Consider the following 24264-nt stretch of genomic DNA (forward strand, 5'->3'; position numbering starts at 1 on the left):
TTACAGATTAAAATGTATATTTACATCTTGAGGTATGGGGAGTTACTTAAGTCGCCATTCGTCAAGATCCAAATATACTCAGACAGCTAGTCTTCAGCAAAGCCCTCGTTACCTAAACTGAATGATCAGTAAGTTAATGCCCCAGTTATTGTAAACAGTTCAAAAAAGCATACTCACTTCATCCAGTCACATCGTCTTCGGTTGGCAAGATTAAATATTGTGTTTGTATTTTGGTTTCTTTGGAGATCATGGAAGTGGCTCGTTAAATTGCCAATTTGTTATTAATCAAGTCCTTCATGAGCAGGTAGCCAGGCAACCATGCTGACACGGTTTCTGGGTGGGAAGGCAGAGGAGTAAAGCAGCTCAATTTTTCTTTAGTTGGCAGAAAAGAGGTCCACAAGTGAATGCCCAATTAGGTACAGTTGATTATAAACTGCCTTAACAATCCAGCTTAGTTAAGAGTGGATCCTTCTAAAGAAACACACTCTGGGCAGGGAGTTTCAAGAGTTTATAGAATAGTAATTGCATTGTATTTTTTAAACTTGAATATATTCAAATACATAAGCATGGTGAAATAAAACATTTTAAACAATAAGAGACATCTTTCTGTGTGATAAATCAAAGCCTAACGGGTTTATTTTCCCAAAACCATGTTTTTAGAGCTTGTTTTTTTTTTTAACTTTAATTGACAAAGGAACTTAGTGAGGCAGTTCCATTTATCAGAATCAAAATCATAGTTTTAGGGCTCATGCTAATAGGAAGCATTTTAAGCTTCTGGTAACTAAGAGCTATTATTATTTTAAGAATCAGTGCTTCAGCTTTGCAGGCTTTGTGGAGACTTGTGTCCTACTGTCACACACACTAGTTGAAGAACCCTCTGGTCTGCACGAGTTCCTAAGTGAGAGACACTCTCCCTTCCTAGAATTCACTAAGACAGGTTATTACAGATGGCCACGGCCCCACCGCCTCTTCAAAAGACTTCTATCCAGAAATTGCTGATGTCAACAGGTGGTTCTAGCAGTGTGTGTGTCTTGGTCTTCGTTTCCATTTGCCCTTACTCTTTTATATTAAAAGCTCTGTGTTACTTCCACTCAAACCCCTGTCCCCCAAAGAAACCTTCATCAAAAATATCCAACCACTATTCTTTGCTGTTGAAAAGGCAATTTAACCAATGAATTCTATGAAGCCAAGTTGTTTAAGAGATTACAGAAAGCGATTTGGGATAGGTCAAATGATTTAGGGTATGTCAAATTAGCATAACCATAATTATTTTCAATATAAAGTGTACTCTGCTTCTACTCACAGCATCTCTAACGTTCATTATCACACTAAGAGTCTCTTGTGCTTAGATTCAACCATCTCTAAAACAATTAGTCTTTACCTTACACACATGAGATTTCATGAAATAAGCTTGAGGCTTTTTGCCTCACATGTAATAATGATAGCTGAATAAAAGCCTCTAGTTTTGCTTTATTTACCTTATAGATTTCCATATTTTTATTAACAAAAAACAACAAAATCTCAGACACATAAAAGTACAAGCTAAAAAGTTACAACTGAAGATCCAAGAATCTTGAAAAGGCCAAGAAAATACTGACAGAACCAGTATACTTTTCTCAGCAGATCCACAGATATCCTAAATAAATCCCCCCAAATTTATACTGAGTTATTAGAAGTACCTGATAAATACTCCTACTGTGTACTACGAAGCTACTCCTATAAAACCTGTTATAACGACTGGAATATTCTTGAAGACCCTCATATTCTCAACCCTGGAAGTTATCTGAGAAATAGTTTTATAATGATAATCTGACTCAGTTTATAAAATATCAACAATAAAAAAGTATAACTAAGATTTTGCTAGCTTATTAATTTCCTGTAATATAAACTTTTATTGACTTGCAGTGATCTTGCCTAGATTCACATTATGATGATTTTCTTTACAATGATGCAAGCAAAACGATAAGATGAAGCCCCACTGGAATAATTGAAGAAAAGACCTTCCCCCTTTCATCATATATCCTGCCATTCTCCTATAGCACTCAAGGATTCTACCTATTCCAAACCTCCAACATGCCTCACTGTTTCACAATTGCACATCTTAACTGTGTATCAGCCAAGGGCGTCACACTCTCCTCTGACCAAAACACAATTCATGGTTATTTCTTTTGTGAAATTCTTCTGTTCTGCATTATTCATGAACAGTAAGTTATTTCTACTATGCTTCTAAACACACCTAAATATTATGTTGTATTTTTATTTTTACATGACTGTTTCCTACTAATTAACTGGATAGCTGATATCCCCTTGACAGCTGAGCCCAGGTTTTAATCATCTTCATTTTCCTAGTATGAGGTATATACTGTATTTCATTAAATCTCAGGTGCCACTGATTAGAAACATTTTTTTTTTCCTAACACTAAGAACATAAAATGAACAAAAAGTGCTACCAATTATCCCATACTTGCCATTAATTTTAAGACTCGCCTTGATTTCAGAGATAATAAATATGTAAAAATGCACATCTTAGAGTCAATTAAATATTATAGTATTTAATAAATTTGTTGAAATAAAACTGGTATCTTCCTCTAAACTTGACCGTAGGGCTCTTACTTTTGCTGTCACAGGTACACAGGGTAAATGTACATGAACTTAAAAGCCCTTCTCTTGTCTTTGATAAGCTCATGGCTACAAGCAATAGTAGGGTGGAACAGATAGTGAATTTACTTTTTGCTGCCTTATCAGTCTAAGTTGCTGCCACAGATGCTAGCTGCAATTTATAAACACTTGACTGAAAAGGATAACTAACATAACATCAAAGATTCTAGATAGTCAGCAGAAAGCAGTTGTACTGAATATATGCAAGTTGGAAAATGAAGATATACTATGACTGCATGTACTCTCAGTACATACTGCAGTGTATATATATACACTGGCCTGAAAAACCAAGACAAGAAGTCTGACAACTATCACTCCGATAGCTTAGTAAAAAATTTAAAAGGAAATGTGTTTCCAATAATATTTTAAAAGATAAAGTATTGATGGAGCAAATCACCATCGATGTTTCTATAACTGAAGAGTATTTTTTAAAAATCAATTAAGCAAAATAAAGTTAAAAAAAATCAGATGCGTATGTTCAGACTTCCAATTAGTGGGTGGCTGTGATACCTGAGAAAACAACAGAACACTCAAACTTACCTTTAAAAACCAAAGGGCAAGAGTTAATTACCAGCAGACATCTCTTACTGAACGTCTAGGATACCCTAAACTTAGTCTGCCGCTTTACAAGGACAGTTTAAATATGGAAACTCACTACCTAAGAAGGCCGACCGCTACATGATCAAAATTACCCTGATAGGCTTAGCCTATTTTCAATTCATAAACATGTTTTACTCTAACAAAGCAGGGTCTTAAGAATGCTGGTTGTGAAAGTTAATTGTGAAAAACTTACATTTAACTAAGAACAACCTTGATAAAAGACTATCTGTTGCTCTAAAAAGGGGTTGGCAAACTTTTCCTGTAAAGGGCAGACAGCAAATACCATCTTAGGTCTTGTGGGCCACATATGGTCTCTGTAGCATATTCTTTTATTCTTTTTGAACAACGCTTTAAAAACCATTTTCAGCTTGCAGGTCAAACAAAAACAGGCCACAGTCTGGATTTGGCCACAGGCTATAGTTTGCCAACTCTGCTCTAAAATAACAGGTAAAGTTATCAAAGGTGTTGTTTTAATAACTAAACATAATATGCCACATTTATAGATGCACTGTAACCCCTTTGCTCTTTATTAACATGAAACAAGAGAGCTAAGAAAATCACAGGCTCAACATGGCCAAACTAGTGCTAGAAAAAGTGTGGCAGAGCCAGTACTAGAGCCTCGGTCTCCGCGCCTGCAGTCAGTCATCTTTTCTTCGGAGATGTGAAGACACCAACGATATGACAGTCTACAAAGATAATAAACAACTCTACCAAAACAACACTTACACAATGCCAAGAAAGCATGCTTTGAGGCCATGAGAACTAGCACTCTTCGCAGGATATCTTTATTAATGATGTAGTTCTTTATGTGGTAGGTATGGTGTTCCACACAAAATGTTAATAATTCCAAGACAAGTGCCAATAACTGGGCAGTTTGAAAATCATCTACAATAAACAAAACACAATTATATTTAATAGCTAATAGTTTTATTTCTTATGTAAGAACGTAAATTACAATCAAGTAAAATCTCTACTTTAACATTCCAAAAACCTACCATAGCTTTACATCAAAGTCTAAACATGACGACTATTCTAAATTTAGGGGAAAACATTTACTGAATGTCTACCGTGTGCCAGCAACTGTGCTTTACGTATATTCTTGTTTGATTTAAACAGCCCTATGAGGAAATTTTTTTTTTTAGGAGGAATTAGCTTCACAACATTACAAGTTTATTAACTAAGCAGACCCACAGCTCAACAGTCAGTAAGGCAGAACAGAAATACAAATCTTTAAGATTCTGAAGTGCAAAATGTTCTATCATGCTTTGTGGGTGGTGGCTGCACAACATAATTTAGTAACTGGTATCGCTAAATTGTACACCTGAAATATGTTGAATTGGCAAATGTTGTGCTATATATATTTTTACAAAAAGCGAAACAAAACAAAGAAACACACAGCAAAAGAGGCCCTGCCAGACACTATCTCATCTTTGGGAGAATTAATATCTCCCTGCCCCCCAATTCCAGTGTGTTCTGAACTTCCTTTATATAAGGCACATACTGAGTCTACAGCGAACTACAAATCACTGACTTATTTTTCTTCCTCATCAGGCAGCAAGCCTCTGAAAGACATTTTACTCACTTTTAAAATTTCTCTCATTTAAGCCCTAAAGAATATAGCAGTGTCTTCCACACAATTGGTTCTCAATAAATGTATGAATTGAAAATGTGCTTTAGAAGGAAGCCTCAAGCTTTATCTAAAATGAATAAAGTAGATAGAAAAACATATATCCAAGTTTTAAGACTTGATTCTAGAGCCACACAAAAATTATATTTAAGATTATTTTCTATTACCGATGTTATAAATTAAATATACTATATTGGTAATTCATCTAACAATGTATTTATATTCCCAAAGCTCTGATAAAAAAAAACTCACCACAAATAGAAACAGCCTAATACTAAGCAAAAACTTAGCTTTGTCTACACATCTGGAATACAAATAACTGAAAAGGAATTTTTTCACATAGCTTAACTTCCAAGATAAGCTATTTCCTTTCTCCTATTCATTCTGCCAACATAAATGCAGTGTAATAAATTTAGTTTTAAAATTTTGAAAGAAATAAAGTAATTGTCTTATTTCTTCTATTATATGTTTCTGTTATCTTGGATTATAGCACTTTTAAATGAACTTTTACCCTTGACATCTTTTTCAAACACACATTATTAGACCCTCTATGTTAACTAAATGCTTTGAACTTTTTAAAAACTGTTGTCACCCCACACCAATTTTGAATTTCAGTGATGAGTTTCAGAATTCAAGAAGAGAGGCCTTAACTACCAACCTGCATGCTCTTACCTTTACTGGGCTTCTCTTCTGTTGTATTGGCCAGTAAGGGAGCAGTGAGAACATGCATACAGTGCTTGTAGAAGAAACCCAGAAACTCGGTCTTTTCTGTTTTCTAAGGAATCAAAAACATTTCCATGAACTTTAACTGCACTGGCTCCTACCAGCAAGGAACAATGTATTAGCTATGAAAAATAGAAAAAAACCTCCATGGCTTACATTGGCAGTGGCTAGCATGTTCTCTGGGTCAACTAAAGTTCGAAGCAGGCCCATAAGCTGGACTGCTCCTCCAAGTTCGGGATCTGTATCACAAATCATGTGTTCTATAATGAGGTTGATGAGCAGAATATCCTGGTGAGAAAAACACACATAATAACAACCACTTATTAAGAAAAGAATGGACAAAACACATAACAAGACATATACTACAGTATCATACATAGCTCTGTCTTGTTATTACAAACAAGATGCAATGACTAACTGACTCACTTCTCTAGTAGGATTTACAGCAGTGTTTTCCTAAAATGTGGTACAAGGACATTACAATAAAGTGTGTACCAAAAACAAAGTTTTTCTATTATCTTTAAATCCCTCTGATTAAAGCAAATACAAAGTTTCAGTTTGGTGCTAACAGATTTTTGTTGTTGTTGCTGTGTGCCATTGAGTCACCTCTAATAATGTAATCTCCCTTCTGAAGAAAAGCGAATAGGCCTTAGGGTCATGGCTTTAATAGAAAGCGTATTTAGCTTCAATGTATAACATTTTTCTGTATTTATTTTTACAGATTTTTTTTTTCCTGTTTATGACACATGATATCTGTTCTTCGCTTATGGAAGTGATATACAGTTTCCTTTTAAAATAAATTTAAGAAAAAATTAGTCGATCCTCAAATATCTGAAATGAGGGAAAGTAAGACTATGGTATTTAGAGAGAGCACAAAAGTAAATGGGCTATACAGATTTCAAACATTAAAAAAACTGACTATGTTAAACCAGGTTTGCAGAGACCAAAAAGAATAGCCCTACTTTTATTTTCAATAATACAGATATTCTGGGTCTCAAGATATGTCTACATAACATTCAACTAGTAGATTTTCTGCACCTCCCCTGGCACTAAGGTTTTTTTTAAACTCTTAAAATACAGATGTTACTAGGCACGTCACTTCATTTTGACATCAAAACACACTGGTCAGGAACTTTGAAAAAAGTAACAAAGTCATTTTCTCATTTTATAAAAACATCATAGCCTGGAATTCTACACAGGTATTTTCCCCCCAGGGCTTATCTTTTTTTTTTTTCTCCTCCTTAAACTTAAGAAGGACTTGAGGGAGGAATACTTTAGTCTATTCTTAAGTAAAAAATGACTTCCAAGATTTTATGGGGGAGGGAGGAAAAACCCGAATTACAGGGTTAACCATCTGAAAACGAAACGAGGTGCACAGACGCTCAGGGCTGCACATATGTCATGCACCGTATGCTCTGGAAACATCGTTCACATGACCACGGTATATTTCCTGCAGATGCTAGTGGGGGAAAAACAAGACAACAGCTTGCTCCCTATGGTTAGCACCTAACTTCAGAATGCTTTCAAGGGTCTGTATTTCACATCTTCACTCTTGATGATTTGGGGAATCTAACCCTAGGGAAGCCAATGTTTTCCTCAGCACGTCACTCATAATCTCACATACCGAGAAACAATGAATTGATTAAACAACTGAAATAAGACAAGACAGCAAGTTAACATCAAAATGAAAAAGAAACTTGATCTTGAAATTTTTTTAAAAGAAATTTAAATTGATCATTAATAAATAACTGCTGTAAAAGACAACAAATTTATAAACAGAGACGGGAGCCAATTTAGGGAAAGAACAAGCCATGTGACACTATGTCATCTACACTTCTCCCCAACTATTTAAATCTTAAAAATGAATAATAAAGACAGTTACAGCTCCATGTACAAACATACTAGTGCCAGTAATATTTACCTTGTTGATTATTTTTTGCTCTGTTAACTTCTTACTTACATCATCATTCTGCTGTGCCTCCTGCATGACAAACTCTCGCACCATGGATGGATTATATTCAACCAAGTATGAGAATATGTCAGTAGCGGCACTCCGCACCTGGGTATCGTCCATGCCCTGCAGATAAAAAGCACTTATTTCTCCTCTAATTACAAAAACACGGAACTTACGGCTTTACAAATCTAAGACCTAACAAAACAAACTAGAAAACATTGCAATATAAAAAAAAGGTTAAGGAAAAAAAAGAAAGATAAGTTGAGGAAATTCTGCTGCATGTAACACTCTTGTTCTATGGATAAGATTATATATTCTAAATCACTAATTTCTGTTTGCCTTTTTACTGTAACACTTCAGTTAACTAACAAGCTACAAAGTTAAGAAATTATTATTAAGAATATGGAAAATTCCTATCACAGCATTCTTTCAATACTGTGTAAAGATTCTAATACTAGAGTTTTGAACTTCTTTAGCTTCGTATAATACAAAGCTAACATTAAATACTGGCTGGAACCAAATACTTACATGTTATATAAAAATATGTTACTTTTGTGGTTTTAAAAAAATGATGACTGTGTTGGCATCTCCTGTCTGGAGGGGAGATGAGAGGGCAAAGGGGGGCAGAAGCTACCCAAATGGACATGAGGCGAGAGACTGGAGGGAGGGAGTGCACTGTCTTATTAGGGGGAGACCAATTAGGAGTGTATAGCAAGGTGTGTATAAATTTTTATATGAGAGACTGACTTGATTTGTAAACTTTCACTTAAAGCACAATAAAAATTAATTAAAAAAAATAACAATAATTAAAGAAGAGAAGAAACAAACTTACGAGGATGACTTCTAATGCTGGTAAAATGCCCATGTTTGACAAGGTCTTGAAAAAAGCATCTCTGTTTTGAGGCTGTAGCGTTTGCGAAAACGCACAAAATTCTTTTAAAAAGTTAACCTGAAATTAGGAAAAATGATAAGTTAATATAAAAAACTTATTGTTTTATCTTCATAACCTTCATAATATCTGATTTCTTACCAATTCCTGTCTTTTTTCCTCATCTGTTGCTTCATCTGTTAGTTGTGCAAACAAATCTGTCAGAAATTTTTCATCTTCCTGTGAAATCAAAGGATAAATTCAATTATGTTAATAGTAAGAGTATACTAAAATATAACTGTAGGATGCTATAACAGAAAATAGAAGTTACAAAAACTGAAGAAGGGAAGGAAGGTTTAGGTAATGCTTTTCTTCTTCATGAGAGAAGGAAAAACCAAACTATTAAAGGATAAACATGGGATCCGTATCAGAAGGATTTTCCTTATATTCTCGCAAGTTCCTTGAGTCACACAAGTGCTTTGCACTTGACTACTAACCTGAAGGCTGGAGGTACAAACCCACCCAGCAGCACCACAGAAGAAACACCTGGTGATCTGCTTCAGTAAAGATTACAGCCAAGAAAACCCTATGGAACAGCTCTACTTGGTAACACACAGGGTTGCCATGAGTCAGAATCAACTCAACAGTGATGGCTCTTTTTTGTTTTTGTTTTAATTTCCTAAGCCTATTTAAGGGCATGTGAAAGTATGATTTCAGGATTTGACAAACTTTTTCTCTAAGTATTTAGGCTTTGCTGGACACACAGTCTCCATCACAGCTACTCAGCTCCACTGGTGCAGTATGAAAGCTGCCACAGGTGGCACGTAAATGAATAAGCATGGCTGCGTACCAGTGGTACTTTATTTACAAAAAACAGGCGTGGGCCACAGTTTGCCAACCTCTGGTTTTCATAAGTACTACTTTAGAAGCTAAGGTTCTATAGCCTCTCAAATAAAGATAAAGCTTCTTTAATGTTTTAAAAACACAAAATTATTTTATTATTTAAAAATCTAAAGTTTTTTTAAACATTCTATTTGCTGATACAAACATACAAAATTACTGTGAAAAAGACTCAAAGGATACTGTCATAGGCTATTAATCTGGGTAAATCAGAGAAGTATAGGACTAAAGGTATTATCTCATCTTACCTTCTTAATTTATAACTGCAACACAGATTAAGGAATTTACCTAAAGGCCAATCACAGCCAGTAGGTGACAGAGCACTCCTGAGTGCTATTCAGTTTTCCCCACCACTGTTTTTTAATCAAGATTTTGTTATACTTTAATTCCATATTATTTCAGCTAGTAGGTTCTCTACTACCCCCAGCCCTACAGAAAATGCCTAGGTCTAAACATATATGCACATGCACACACACACATACACACACACACACATATATATATAAAATCTCCCACTTGATTATAAACTCCATATTTACTGTTGTAGGTGCTTAGGAAACATTTCCTATGACACTCAGTGATTTCCACCTTTACTTTTTCTAAAATGTACAAATAGGCCACACCTCATAACATATAGTGCTGCAAATATACTTGTTACCAAATGGCATCCAATTTCAAGATGCATCCCAGATGTATCCCACCAACTGGGAATTGTTACTTAAAAAAGGTAGTCTCTGAACTGCTGCAGTTGGCTGGGTACACAAATAGAGCAATTAAGAATGTGTAAGGGGAAGTGTAATCCTGGTAACTGAGTTTAAGTGTGTGTGTAAGGTGGGCGAGAATTTGCTTTAAGTTGGACCTCCATCATACCTTGCACGAAGTTTGTAAAATGTTCCTTCCTTTACAGTAGCACTTAGGATATAAGTGCCGAGAAACACAACTACAGCACTGGCAGCCAGCATTTTATAGACCATAAAAACCTTAACAACTTGAAACACCACAATTCACACTTAAGAATAAAACTGACATTTCACAAGCAGAAAGGCCAAGAAAACAGAGAAATGACAAATTCCTGCACAGCAGAGTAAGAGCCATATGGAGGTGAAAGAAAAGATCAGTAGAACTTAGGACTATCCAAGGAAACCAAGAATCAAAACTGCAACAGAACATAGGTTCCATTGGCTAGACAGGTCATGAAAAACTAGTTCCTTATGAAAGAACAAATGGAAATTGATACCAGAACTCTACTTCCTCCTCCATTATCACTTATAATACACCTTCTCCTCACTCATCGACTATCTGGTATTCTGACATTTCACATTTATGACAACGGTTAAAAAAAAATCTTTCTATTTTGCACATTAACAACAGATGTCTAGCAGTAACCAACAAGGAGGTGCGAAGCAAGAGTAGGGCTGCCTTTGATGGTTATGTGTCAACTTGGCTGGGCCACGATTCTCAATGGCTTGGCAGTTATGAAACGATGTAACGTAGAAGTTACGTAATGATGTAATTTGGCAGTTATGTAATGATGTAGCTGTCTTCCATTTTGTGATCTGATGTGGTCATCCTCCATTTTCACACAATACCGATTTCACATAATGGCCTGGTGTTTGGAACCTAACCATGTCAGTAAGTGAGGAGAGAGTATTCACTATATAGACAATTATTATCAAACTTACCAGACTGTATTGCCTATGATATCATTTGTTTATGTGTCTGTTTTAAATGAACGAAAAATGCGTCAAATTAGTCAACATGAACTAGAATTATTAATAGCTCTAGGAAAGCAATTACAGGTAAAATCGACCTATTTAAATTTATACTTAAAAAAAAAAAGGTGTCAAAGGTGAAGACAGTGAAATAAAGCAACTCTCTAAAAAGGAATAGGGTGGCACCACGTTCAATGTTTTATATGCACGATCACATTAACTCCTCAGATAATCTTACAGGGTAGGGAGGTACCAATACCACCACCTTTGAGATGGGGAAACTGAAGCTTAAAGAGGTTGCCCAAGTCATATACCTCTTAAGTGACAAGCGGAGCCAAAACCCAAACTCATGTCTGTTTAAATCATCCACACTTTGATCCATTATGAAAGCGTGCCTTATGGTAAGGATATATGCAGTTATAATCTGCCAACTCTACTTAATTCCCTTGACCCTAAAATGAGGCCTTCAATATCTCATCACCTGGTATTTCTATAAATATTATAGAACTTACAATCTATGTTCAATGACATGTCTCTTGGCTTTCCCGTTTTTCTTTCCTCTTCCAATCTATTTTACGAATAACTGATAGACTGATATCCCTAAAATTCTGCACTGAATCATTTCATTTATATCATTCCCCTATAATTCCTTCAAACTGGACTTCTTTATCACAGCTACCTTCCGCATCTCAAAACAACCTTCTGGAGTCAGAATTATGTATTATAAATCTCGTAATATCACTAAAATATCTGCCTTTAGACTTGAAAAAAATTAAGGCTCGATTTAGGTATTTAAGAGGAAGAGAAAATTATTTCTGCTAAAAGCAATTAGCTGTTTACCCTACCCTAGTCAAGTAGGGTATCTTTTTAAATAGGGAAAAAAGGAATGATCTAACTTACCTGTAACATACCCACAATTTCTACCTTATTGAAAAAGATGAAGGAATGAAGTGTTGATAACATATTTTCTTCGAAGACTGAAGGGGTAGGTAGAACCATATCTTGTATATACTGAACTCTGTATGTCTGATGAATTTTTTGTTTTAGCTCAGGATCTGATATGGGAATCACTTCTTTAAATTTGGCTGTTTTTGTTAGAAATTCCCTGTGTTTTCGTGGTTGTGATAAAGCAGGATCATATTCTAAGCATCCAATGACGTCCATTATACATTCCTCAGAGAACATAACTTCAAAAAGAGCAGTTCGATTCAAGAGGAAGATGCCTTTGATAATTTCATACAAGTGGTGCAGTCCTTCAATATTTTCCAAATCCTCACACACATGAAAAAGCTCTAAGAGCTTTTTAATATAACCCTCATTTTCCAGTGCTAGTGCAAGTTTTTCACGACGAAGGGGAGAAGGTAAAGATGATGCCACAAGTTCTGCAATTTCCTCGAGGCGACTTAATTCACAAGATGGCAGTTCTAATCCTGGTGACGACATATCATCAAAACGCTCCTCTTCAGATTCATCCACCAGGTCCTGAGTGATGTCCACGGAAGGGTCCTTTCCTTGAACCTATTAAAAAGAATTTATGAATGCTGATAAAACATAAACCTGCAGATCTTAATGATATTCTCAGACGAATTCAAGAGGTCTTACAAGAAAGCTATAATGATTTTCAACTTTAGCAATCTTTCTTCAAACTTCACATAAATGCCTTCTTTCCTAAATTCATTTCTACAAGTAACATACACACTCACTTTTAAGGAGGAAGTTCAAAGTTGAAAGGAGTTTCCTCATAAAGAACAAGGTTTGTCAGCAACAAAAACTTTCTGGGACAGGCTAAAGTAACAGTGATCACAGTGAAAAGCCCCGTGCAGAAGCCTGACGCTAGAACATCCATTCCCATCTTGTATCCACAGACCTCTTTGTCAACAGTCCAGACCAAGCCTCAGAAACATCCCTAGGGTTTTGCTCCAGAAAGCCACCATCAAACGCTTCAATGTTTCACTTTAAGTAAAATTCACATGAATATTGAACATAATGCTGTGATCATAGAAAAGTATATATAATTACAGGCAACAAGAAATACATTTAACATCAATTGATTCTAGAAACCAAGAGCCAAAGAGTACGTACAAACTGGTTTTAGACCAAGTGACCATTCAAATTCTACATCATAGTCCAAAAATATGATTAGGACAAGTCGGGCAGGAAACAAGTATAGGTATAGAAAAATGAAGCCATATATAAAGTATGCGCAACCTATATGTAGTAGAGCTACGCCAAGAATATCTGCCGAATATTAAGTAACCTAACACGAAAAGTTTTCCTTTCCACACACCTAAACCTGTAACCTCCACAGTCTTCCGGAAACCCTGAAGTCTATCACTCCAACTTTAAAGTCAATGTAAAGGCTCCAAATATAAAAACTTGGAAGTCTTAACAATTAAATATACTTTAAGGTAAAAGCGTATTTTTACGAAAGGTCAAGGACGGATTTTGAAATGGCACAAGTTTTGCTATCATGGCCCTACAATTTGAGATACTCACCACTAAAGCAGCCCTATAAGGCCATGTAGAATGGTACAGGGATGGGAAAATTAGGCCTTACATGAAATATGCAAGGAACTTAAATTGGCTAGCATGGTTAAGAGATATTGTTGGTGACAGCAAGTGGAAAGGGTCTCAAATATTTGTCTTGAAATATGTTGCACGGTGTTATGGTCTTGACCTCACCCCAGTGGGCAGCAGCACTAAAGGAGGCTGGGCACACTCACAGCTTGTACTTGGCATGGTCTCAAGCTGGCCCTGGAAATGTTAATTACATAAGCTCTCATGACATAGCTTTAGATTCCTAATGCCTATGCTATGGCTTTACCTTACAAATAAACCAAATGAAAAGGTCTTATTAAAATGAGAATATGCCATCTACTTAATATAAAGAAACAACTCAATTACATTTATGCCAACTTGAAGGCTAAGAAAGTAATAAAAAAAAGGCAGTCTTCAGAATACTCTTAAGATTTGATCTGCTAAGGGAATGATGGCAGGACTGTGATGATTTAACAAATATGCTTTGGTCTGAATATCAGAACAGAAGTAATGGAAGAATGAACACAAAACAAAGGAAGGCAGACTAATTCAGGTAGAAGAAAGAGCTTTCTTTAAGAGAAAGGGAGATACCTTAGAAGTCAAGCTAGACATTAAGAAAATGAGAATGTGAAGGTCAAGAAAGATACATAAAAAGAAAAAAAAAAAAAGATGCACTCAGATATAATAACTGCCATCAAAGAGGGTACTAGAAAATGGAGTTTAGTTGTTTGTAGATCATAAAAATGGTGGACTAGGTAGGGTTCAAGAAACATACAAGATCTCAAAAAAGCAAATGGAATGGCTTCCATAGAACGACCCAGGGTCTAGGAAACGATTGAGAAGTGCAGACCGAAATCACAAAAGAGTTATTGACAAATCACACTTTGAACGTTAACTATATCAAAGTTGGAGAGGAAGACCAGAAAAGAACATAAAATAGCCAGTTGATTCATGTGCCCCAAGTAAAGATGAGTGAAAAATTTATAGCATTAAAGACTAAGGAAAGGTAAAGATCAGACAATATTAAAGGGGAGTCAGGCAAGAGAGTCACAGATTTAGTTCAGGTTTGGGTGAGATATCAGCCGATTAGAAGACTGTGTTCACAGTGGGCTTGTCCAATTCAGAAAGGCAAAGGAGAACAAGATTTGTTTGAATGGGTACTTTTAGCATACCTGCACTCATTAATATCATCTCTCTCTTTATGGGAGAACTCCACAGGACAAAATCCAGACAAATACACTCAAAAAAAAAAAAATTGTATGGGCTAGAAAGCAAAAAAGAAAGGCGGCATTCAGATCTAACAGTGTTAGCCCTACATGTGTTAGAAAAAGAAAGGGACAGCTTGACAGGCAAGTCAGAAACAGCTGGATAGAAGATAAAGCAGAAAAAATATCTGCAAGTTAAGAAAAAACTGTGCCTCGAGGACACTATAATAGTTTCTATTAAAGGCAGCAGCTCTCAAATTTCATCGTGCATCAGAATGACCTAAAGTAGAGGCCAACAAGCAATACCTAAATCTGGCCTGTTGCCTGTTTTTGTAAATAAAGTTTTATTGCCGCACTCATTTTTTTGTGTGTTGCCTATGGCAATCTTCACGTTACAACAGCAGAGCTGAGTAGGTGCAAGACTATAAGGCCCACAAAGCCTAAAACACTTACTATCTGGCCCTTTACAGAAAAAGTCTGACCTAGTCGGCTTTTTAGAACATCATTACTGGGTTCAACTTTAGGAAATGAATAGTGGTGACAGTACCACAACATGGTGAGTTAATGTCACTGAACTGTCCACTTCAAAATGGTTAAAATGTCAAAACATTTTGTTATATTTGACAATAATGTGGGTGCCCAACTCACAAGGTTTCTGATTCAGTAGGTCTGGGATGGGGGTCTCAAAATTTACATTTCTGTCAAGTTCCCAGACCTTGCTCACACTGCCTCTTAGACGACCACACTTTAGAACAACTTAATTAAAGAATCTGCTGAAGATTATTCTCCATGTAAAATCAATGTGGCCACTGCCCCAGGAAGCTATGGCCTAATGAGTTCATCACCAGGGGCAAGGGGTTCAACCACTGGAGCACATAAAAAATGCACATTCACAAAAGATGGTAGAGACTACCTCACTAGACTGAGGTATTGGAGTCATGAGGAAAATTCCAGATCAACTGGGAACATTCAAGCTGAGAGGAAAACGAGGTTGAAGAGATAGTCAAGAGCAATACTGCCTTGTGTAAGGTTTGGTTTTATTTCAAGAACCACAAAAAGTTACTAAATGGGTGTGATGTGATCAAACTTGCACTTTTAAAAAAAGATCACTCTAGCAGCTGTGTGGATTTGAGCAGTCAAGATAAAAGCAATAAGCCAGGAAAGAAAAGACCATGACAGCAGTGAACACGCAGATACATGAATGGATCTACGATTTATTACTGAGGGACTGAACAGATATGAGGGAAGGATAAGATCTCCATGTTTCTGGTGTCAGCACCTTGGTGGCATTTACTGAGATGAAGGAGAGTGGTGAATGAACAGATCTAGGTGAGAATATCAAGTATCGCTTTGGACTATTCAGACTGAAATGCTGTCCCTAACGTCACTGAACAACTTGTTGAAACTGTCAAATGAGAACCTAATTTTGCTGTGTAAACTTTTACTGAAGACACAAAATATTACTAAAAACACAAAACAAAGCACTGAAATGCTATGAACATGTTTCAAAGAAAACTCTCAAGAAGGCAGTTGGATATAAAATTCTGGAGTTCAGCAAAGGTCAGGACTGGATAGTTTAGTGTCACTAAATTATACCTTCCTATGATCAAGGTTTTCACCAACAGCAGTGAATTTAAAAGATCAACTATATGAAATGGTTGCTCCATTTATTTAAAATGTTGGCATTGGTTGAAAGCATGGCAAACAACAAAATACTTAGAGAGAGCATACTGACTTTCTATTTTTAAAATTACCTGACATATTTTTTCCCAAATTTCATCACATCCAGCTTTCTCTTGGAAGCTAAGCGCCAAGTCATAGTTTTCTGCTTCAGACCACACAATCAAAGTATCCTTGGGAGAAAAAAAAAAAAAAAAAGATTAACATGATTATAAACCACTTCAAAGTATAAGGCAAACGAACAACTGAGACCAGCACTCATTTTTACTTTTTACAATACCGATATTGGTAATAACCCATGTCTTTTTACACTTCACTTTATCCCATTTAATATAAAATGAAAACAACGTTTTCCTTGGTAAGTTTAACCAATATATTAAAAGTACTACAAAATGCATACATAATCTTTATGTGCTAAAAATACAAATGAAACTTACACCAATCCTATCCTTACACATTAAATTACATTTTTATGCTGTAGTCAAAATGCCCGAAGAGGAAGTTTGCACATTAGTAAACAAAGCTCCTCCTTCTCTCTCCCTTTTATAGTCAATATCAGGTGTTCTAATGGGGTACATGAGGTCCATGAAGCCCTCAAAATTACTGGCTAAATTTGTAATATGTGAGCACTCATCTAGACAGAGGTTATTAAACTTTTATCAAAGTGTCGTGGTTCAAGAAGCAACAAACTCCCAGCACCTGCCCCTTCGCTCCGATTCATATAGAACTTTAATGACAGTTTAATAAACAACTGAACAGTTATTAAGATGTAATCTCAGGAAAGACACTGCACTTACAGTACTGAGGCCACCTTGTTGTTGTTAGGTGCCGTCGAGTCGATTTCAACTCATAGCAATCCCATGTGACGAAGTAAAACTGCCACCATAGGATTTTCTAGGCTGTAATCTTTACGGGAGCAGATTTGCCAGGTCTTTCTCCCATGAAGCTGCTAAGTGTCTCAAACCACCAACCTTTCGGTTAATGGCCAAACACTTAACCATTGCACCAACACGGCTCCTTGAGACGATCTGACATAATTCACGATTCAAACAGTCTGCACTCTACAATACTCATGGCATAATAAAAATATTTATAGGGTCTATGATATCCTTTCAATCTTACTGACTGTAAATAAAGACAGGTAGTTTCATAGCAATCAGCCATTCCAAAAAAGGGCCCAGTAAGATAGGTCAAAAACCATTTTACATATAAAATATTGAATAGTTAGGAAGAATTAGACTTAAAAATGAAACCAAAGAGGACACATAATGGCTATCTTCAAAATCTAAAGGGCTGTTGGCAGCATTTTTTTCAGCTGGTCTAAAGAGAATTCGGAGAGTAAGTAGAAGCGTCTATCAGGATGTTAAAGGTTCTTAAATCAGATTATGCTGTTGTTAAGGAGCCCTGGTGGTGCAGTAGTTAAGATCAGTATTTTGAACCCACCAGATACTCTAAAGGAGAAAGATGTGGCAGTCTGCTTCTGTAAAGATTATAGCCTTGAAAACCCTATGACAGAAGTTCTATTCTGTCCTATATGGTCGATAAGAGTAGGAATTGACTCAAGGGCAACAGGTTAGGTTTTTTTTTTTTTTTGGTTATGTTGTTGATTGGTTGCAGATCAGACCTTTGTGATTCACAGGATTTTCACTGGCTGATTTTCCGAAGGAGATCTCCAGGCCTTTCTTCCTAGTTCATCTCAGTGGAAACTGCTGAAACCTGTCCAGCATCATAACGCCATGCAAACCTCCACTGACAGATGGGTGGTGGCTATACATTAAGGTCAATGGCTAGGAATCAAACCTGGGTTTCCTGCATGGAAGGTGAAAATTCTACCACTAAACCACCAATATCCCCATATTATCTACAAGGTACCTTAAAGGCTCTATGATTCCACAATAGCAGTTTCTAATCCTTTTCACTACCAAGGACACTTTAGTGTACACAAATGGATTCCATGTTTAAAAATTTATCTACTAAGCTGCATATTAACTTTATTCTGTTACTTATTAAATAGTCAATCTCAAGAGCTGTAGCCTCAGTGAGTTAAAGCGATGCCAGCAAGAAGTAAAAAAACAATCATTTGATAAGGCTGTGCAGCATTACGAATATGACAAATCCTCAATTTTTACTCAGAATTTTCCAAAATAGCTCAAAGGCCCTTCTGCTATCACCAAGGACCTCTAGAGATCAGAGATCTTGCTGTGAATCTGTTCTACAGCGACAGAGCAGCTACTTAAGCTTGGGGTAATTTACAATAACATTCTGAGATCAACACTCCAGAAATCAACCAGGCTTCATTTTTAGTTTACCTTATAATTCACTAAAGTAGTACAATTCAATTGGTCAGAGAAGAATTTAGAATCAATATGTAATTCTGGAAGCCTAAATACTTCACAAGGTTATTTATTAAGGAGGTATTTATTAAGCGCTTATGTATAAGGCTCCAGGAGAGGAAAAAATTAAAGTATGTTACTTTCTCTCCAAAACACTATAGAATGAAAACAGTTAAGGGATTTAAGACTCAGAGAGACAGAGGTATGAATTCTAATACCACCATTTACTCGGTGGGTGATGCTGAGGAAGTAACTTAACCTCTCTCAACCTTAGTTTCCTCATCTTTAAAACGGAAATGGTAAGTACAGTCATGAAAATTAGTGATAACCTTAAGTACCATTTCTTAGTGATGAGCACAGATTTGCGCCAAATAACAGTCATCTTAGTGAGGTGGGGGAAACTCATCCAAATGAGATGATTCCTGAAATTTTCACAAATACTTGTACTTATCAGCTCAATAAATGCCATTAGAACAAGGCTAAAACCAGTACCACATTAGTAATGAGAGGTTTAATAAAACTGTAAGCAAGTGTTCTGCTACAGGGTATATTCAGAATCATCTGGAGGCTGGTGCTTAACTGAGGCTGTAGCCACATATACGTCCTTAATTACCCACTTGACAAATCTAGCAAGTTTGAAATTTGCTAGGAATTGTTCTTCTGTTTTCCTTGAAGAGCCTCATTTTTACCAAAACATCTTGCTTGTTTATCATCCAACAACTTATAGGCTGAGACATACGGATTTGATCATCCATTCCCAAAAGAGTCAATTTTTCTTTATCTTAGGATGTACTCTGGCTCTTCAGGTAACTGAAACCCTAAAATTTAATATAAGCACAGAGCCATATTCTAGTCTCCATCCATTTCGATCAAACCCAAAAGTTTTCTTAAGTATGCTAAATGCAACAAACTTTAATGAACTATCAATACTTCATATTGTACCAACGTTTGGTGGGCAAATAAATCACCACTAAGTGAATACAGGAGTTAATACCAGCCTTCCTATCTAGTATCTGTACCTCGACCAAGTCACAATGTTCAGATACCATCTAATGTGGAAAATAAAGCTGACACTAACTTCCTTTTAGTAGTATTTTTAATATTCAATGATGAAGAAAACCCTTTTATAATTTATCTCCAGAGGCATTATTTATGAATGAATTAGAAATATTCTTTCATCTGAATTATTTCTTATCTGCAAATTCCTAGCAATGAGGGGATCAATGTTTATTTCACTGGCTTTGTAGAGCACTCAGTATATTTATCTGTGCGTATGTGCGCATTAAGTTAAGTATCATTTGGCGTTATTGCTAGTTGGTACCAAGGGAGAGAAAGATTTCAGTTATCTCTTGCACATTAATAGGATATAAGAAAAGTGTACTCAAATTGAAAGTTACCTTGAAAAATTATAACATCAACAGAAGGTTCCATTCAGGCTATGGAAGAATCTAGATTTCTATCTACACCTGGTTGCATTCAGGGAGATAACTAAGGTTTCTTCTGCACCTACAATACCAAAGGAGTTCCCACCATTTAGATGTGTTAACAGCTGACTATCACATTCATGGTCACTGTTTTTTTTAAAGGTAGGAACAAGGAAAAAAAAAAAAAAAAGAAGCTGTTGAGAATTAAGGCTCAGCTGCTAGAGTAAAAACTCAGTTTAATTTGAGGCAAGGTTTCTAACATTAAAATGACTAACGTATATATTATAAAAACTGGCAGAAATTCTATTTTAGAATTAGACTGTCAAAGTATGTTGTAAACTGTTTTGAATTTTTCACTGTAAGGAATCAGATGAGAAATTTCCATTTAGTCACCAAATTGAGAGATTAATATACAAAATAAAACACCTTGAAAATTTTACCTGTTGTTTCTGGTATGCAGTGTTAGGATTGATTTTGGACTCTAAAAGCAGAGAACCTAGGGAACAGAAATGGAAAAGACATCCCATTATATCACAGCAAAATACCAACACTATACTCCACTATATACACACTTTTTTTGACCATTTGACACATCCGTAACTTTCCAACTTCAGTTAAGGAAAAATTAGTTATTTTAAAAACAATAGAACAAGTTTAAATATTAATAGCTCATAACCCAAGAAATACTTACGTTTATATAACCGAACAGGAAGGAGATGGTAATCTGAAGACAGGAGTGAGCACTGAGTGGCAACAGGCTAACAATGTGCACACAGCACAGGGAAGTGAAACAGCACAGTGTGAAGCCAGGTACTCTGGGTTTACATTTTTATATACTGTGTGACTTAGAGAAATATTTTTAAAGATGTAAGTAAAGACAACAGAATTTAATCTATTGCTCAAGACTGAGAATACAATTTTGCAAAAACTGATGTGCAAAAAAATCTGAGAACACCAAGTCTATGATCCATTGCTCAACTACATGTGCAAAGTTTGCTTAACCATCAGCAAGTCTTACATGTGTTTCCTAATACTGCGAACTTCTAAATTTTCAAATAATCATTCCTCACAGTAAACTAATTTGAACATTTTTGTTTTCCCCCTGGTAGTACAAGACTCATAATATTTAGAGAATAACTACTGCTTTGTGAGAAAGAGCACATTTTAAGACTATGAAATTATCTCCCTCTCTTCCTCTCATTAACCAGTTCCAATTTAGTGCTCCCCTGATATGCCACCGGAAGATGAGCCCTGGCCCAAAACACCTGGGAAGAAGCCATTTTCGCTGCAGCCTCCTCTCACTCAGAGCTTTCATTCTTCCTTACATTAAGCCTAACACTTGCTTTATCCCATACCAAATATAGCTAGACAGTTGAGACGAGGTGCACTTAACATTTCCAAATTTAATTAGTTTGCTTCTATGTTAAAATTAGCTCACCCAGATGATGCTTTTCCATACCAGTGATTTACTGACCATTTACTACTATATGCTCAGAATGATGCTTGAGTGACACTGGATATAGTAATGTCCTGGTGTTTACCAAGTCACCGAGACTCGATTTGTGGGTGCCCTGTGCACGTGAACAGCACTTCCAAATCCTTCTCACCTGAATCCTCCCACTGTGTCTGGCACAGGTGAAATCCTTAATTCAAAATCTCTTACTACCTCTGTTCTGTACTGAACATTCTCCATATTTCCTACCATCTGCCCCACCCCCCCAGGAGCCCTGGTGACGCAGTGGTTAAGTGTTCGGATGCTAACCAAAAGGTCAGCGGTTTGAGTTCACCAGCGGCTGTGGGAAAGATGCGGCAGTCTGCTCCTATAGAGAATGCAGCCCTGGAAACCCTATGGGGCAGTTCTACTCTTTCAGGATTGCTATCAGTCAGATTAAACTCAACGACAATGGATAAGGTAGGCCCTCCATCATAGACCATTTCTTTATTTAGTTGTTGTTGAGAATCAAAATAGCAAAACATACACCAATTCAACACTGATTATATTCTTCAAGTTGTGCAACCATTCTCACCCTCTTTTTTGAGCTGTTCCTCATTAACACAAACTCACTGCCACCTAAGGCTCCTGCCTAATCTTTCCAGTTGCTGTTGTCAATTTGATCCCATACAGACGGTTCTTAACAAAGCATAATACTCAAGGCAGACCCTTTTTTTTCTTTTTCACCAATTTAGCTACTGTTTGGTTTTAAGATGACTTCAGGGGATATTTTTGGTTTAAAGATAATCTCAGGGCAACAGTTTCAGGAGTTCATCCATGCTCCGTGCCTCCAGAAAGTCTAGAGTCCATGAGAATCTGAAATTCTGTTCTGAATTTCTCCCCTTTTGATCAGGATTCTTCTAGGGACTCTTTGATCTAAATGTTCAGTAATGGTAGCCGCGCATCATCCAGCTCTTCTGGTCTGAGGGCAAAGGGGGCAGTTGTTCATGGAGGTAATAAGCCACACAACCCATATTCTCCTACTACCCCATACTTTTATTTTTTTACTACTTTAGGTTACTGAGGTTCAGACAAGTATTCTTATATTCTAGAGAAAATTCTGTTTAGTCCCCCCCCCCACTTTTGTAAGATTAATCATGACAAATTTTCCCGTGGCCCTTCAATTTTCTTTATACACAATTAAACCAAAACCAAAACCAAACCCGGGGCCATCAAGTCGACTCCGACTCATAGCGACCCTATAGGACAGAGTAGAACTGCCCCATAGAGTTTCCAAGGAGCACCTGGCAGATCTGAACTGCCGACCCTCTGGTTAGCAGCTGTAGCACTTAACCAGTACACCACCAATTACACATTCCTAAAAGCAGGGATCTTTACTTTGGTGACTAGAAATTGTACTATGACAATTGTACTATGACACAGACAGGCCCATAAGATAAACAACACCCGACAGGAAACTGCTTCTTAGAACAATCCATTACACGAGATCAAAAGGGCAACATGTGCCCAAAAGCAAAGATGAGAAAGCAGGAAGGGGTAGAAAATCAGGATGAAAGGAAACAGGGAACCTAGGACAGAAATGGGGACACTGCTGATACACTGTGGGGAATGAGACCAGTGTCATGGGACACTTTATATACAAACTATCAAATGGGAAATTAATTAAAAAAAACTGTACTATGATACAATCATATGAAGAAAAAGCAGCAAGTGAATTAACAGAATGAATCAACGTTCAGAGTTTTTTTTTAAGTATTAAATACCTCCACCTATCTCTGTAAACACTCTCAATTGTTTTGTTTAACTACTAACACAAAAATTATATTCTATTATTTTCCATGGAAATCATAAAGTATGTCATGAGGTACGTTATGGAACAAACTTTTTAAAGACGGCTCAGGGCATATAAATGCACTAAAACATGTTCTCTGTTTAATAAAAAAAATTCCAAAAACCTACTTTGAAATATAACCCATGTCTTCAAAAACAATCCAACGCCAGAAAACGACAGAAATAATACAGTGAAGGAAAGAGGTGGACTGCTGTCTGCTGTTAGGTGCTACTGAGTCAGTCCAACTCATTTCGACCCTACGTACAAGGGAAAGAAACACTGCCCAGTCCTGCGCTACCCTCACAATCACTGCTGCATCTGAGCCCACTGCTGCAGCTGTCCACCTCACTGAGGACATTCCTCCTTTTCATCGACCCTCTCCTTTGCCACACACGATGTCCTTCTCCAGGGACTGGTCCCTCCTGATAACGTGTTCAAAGTACATGAGATGAAGTCTCGCCAGGGAGCACTCTGGCTGCACTTCCAAGACAAATTTATCTCTTCTTCTGGCAGTCTGTGGTATATTCTTCACGAACACCATAATTCAAAGGCATCAATGTGGTCCTCCTTATTCACTGTCCAGGTTTCACACGCATATGAGGCAACAGAAAATACCATGGCTTGGGTCAGGCGAACCTTAGTCCTCAAAGTGACATCTTTGCTTTTTAACACTTTAAAGAGGTCTTTAAAAAAAAAAAAAAAAAAAATTTTTTTTTCTTCCAGCAGATTTGCTCTATGCAATATGTCATTTGATTTCT

General features: G+C 36.6%; 1 protein-coding gene across 2 annotated transcripts in view; it reads right to left on the bottom strand.

Moving 5' to 3' along the window:
• PPP4R3A (protein phosphatase 4 regulatory subunit 3A) overlaps nt 1-24264 on the bottom strand; it is a 42134-nt gene that overhangs the window by 7858 nt on the left and 10012 nt on the right. The window contains exons 2-10 of one of the 2 annotated variants that reach the window (XM_049897902.1): nt 20663-20718; nt 16540-16638; nt 11943-12560; nt 8593-8670; nt 8395-8511; nt 7530-7685; nt 5765-5896; nt 5558-5660; nt 3985-4143 (exon numbers count right to left, since the gene is read on the bottom strand). In XM_049897902.1, coding sequence (XP_049753859.1) covers nt 3985-4143; nt 5558-5660; nt 5765-5896; nt 7530-7685; nt 8395-8511; nt 8593-8670; nt 11943-12560; nt 16540-16638; nt 20663-20718 — 1518 coding nt within the window. The remainder of the gene's footprint in view (nt 1-3984; nt 4144-5557; nt 5661-5764; nt 5897-7529; nt 7686-8394; nt 8512-8592; nt 8671-11942; nt 12561-16539; nt 16639-20662; nt 20719-24264) is intronic. The other variant, XM_049897903.1, reaches the window with a different exon arrangement.

The sequence above is a fragment of the Elephas maximus genome, chromosome 10 (genome assembly GCF_024166365.1).
Source record: "Elephas maximus indicus isolate mEleMax1 chromosome 10, mEleMax1 primary haplotype, whole genome shotgun sequence".
Lineage (NCBI taxonomy): Eukaryota > Metazoa > Chordata > Mammalia > Proboscidea > Elephantidae > Elephas > Elephas maximus.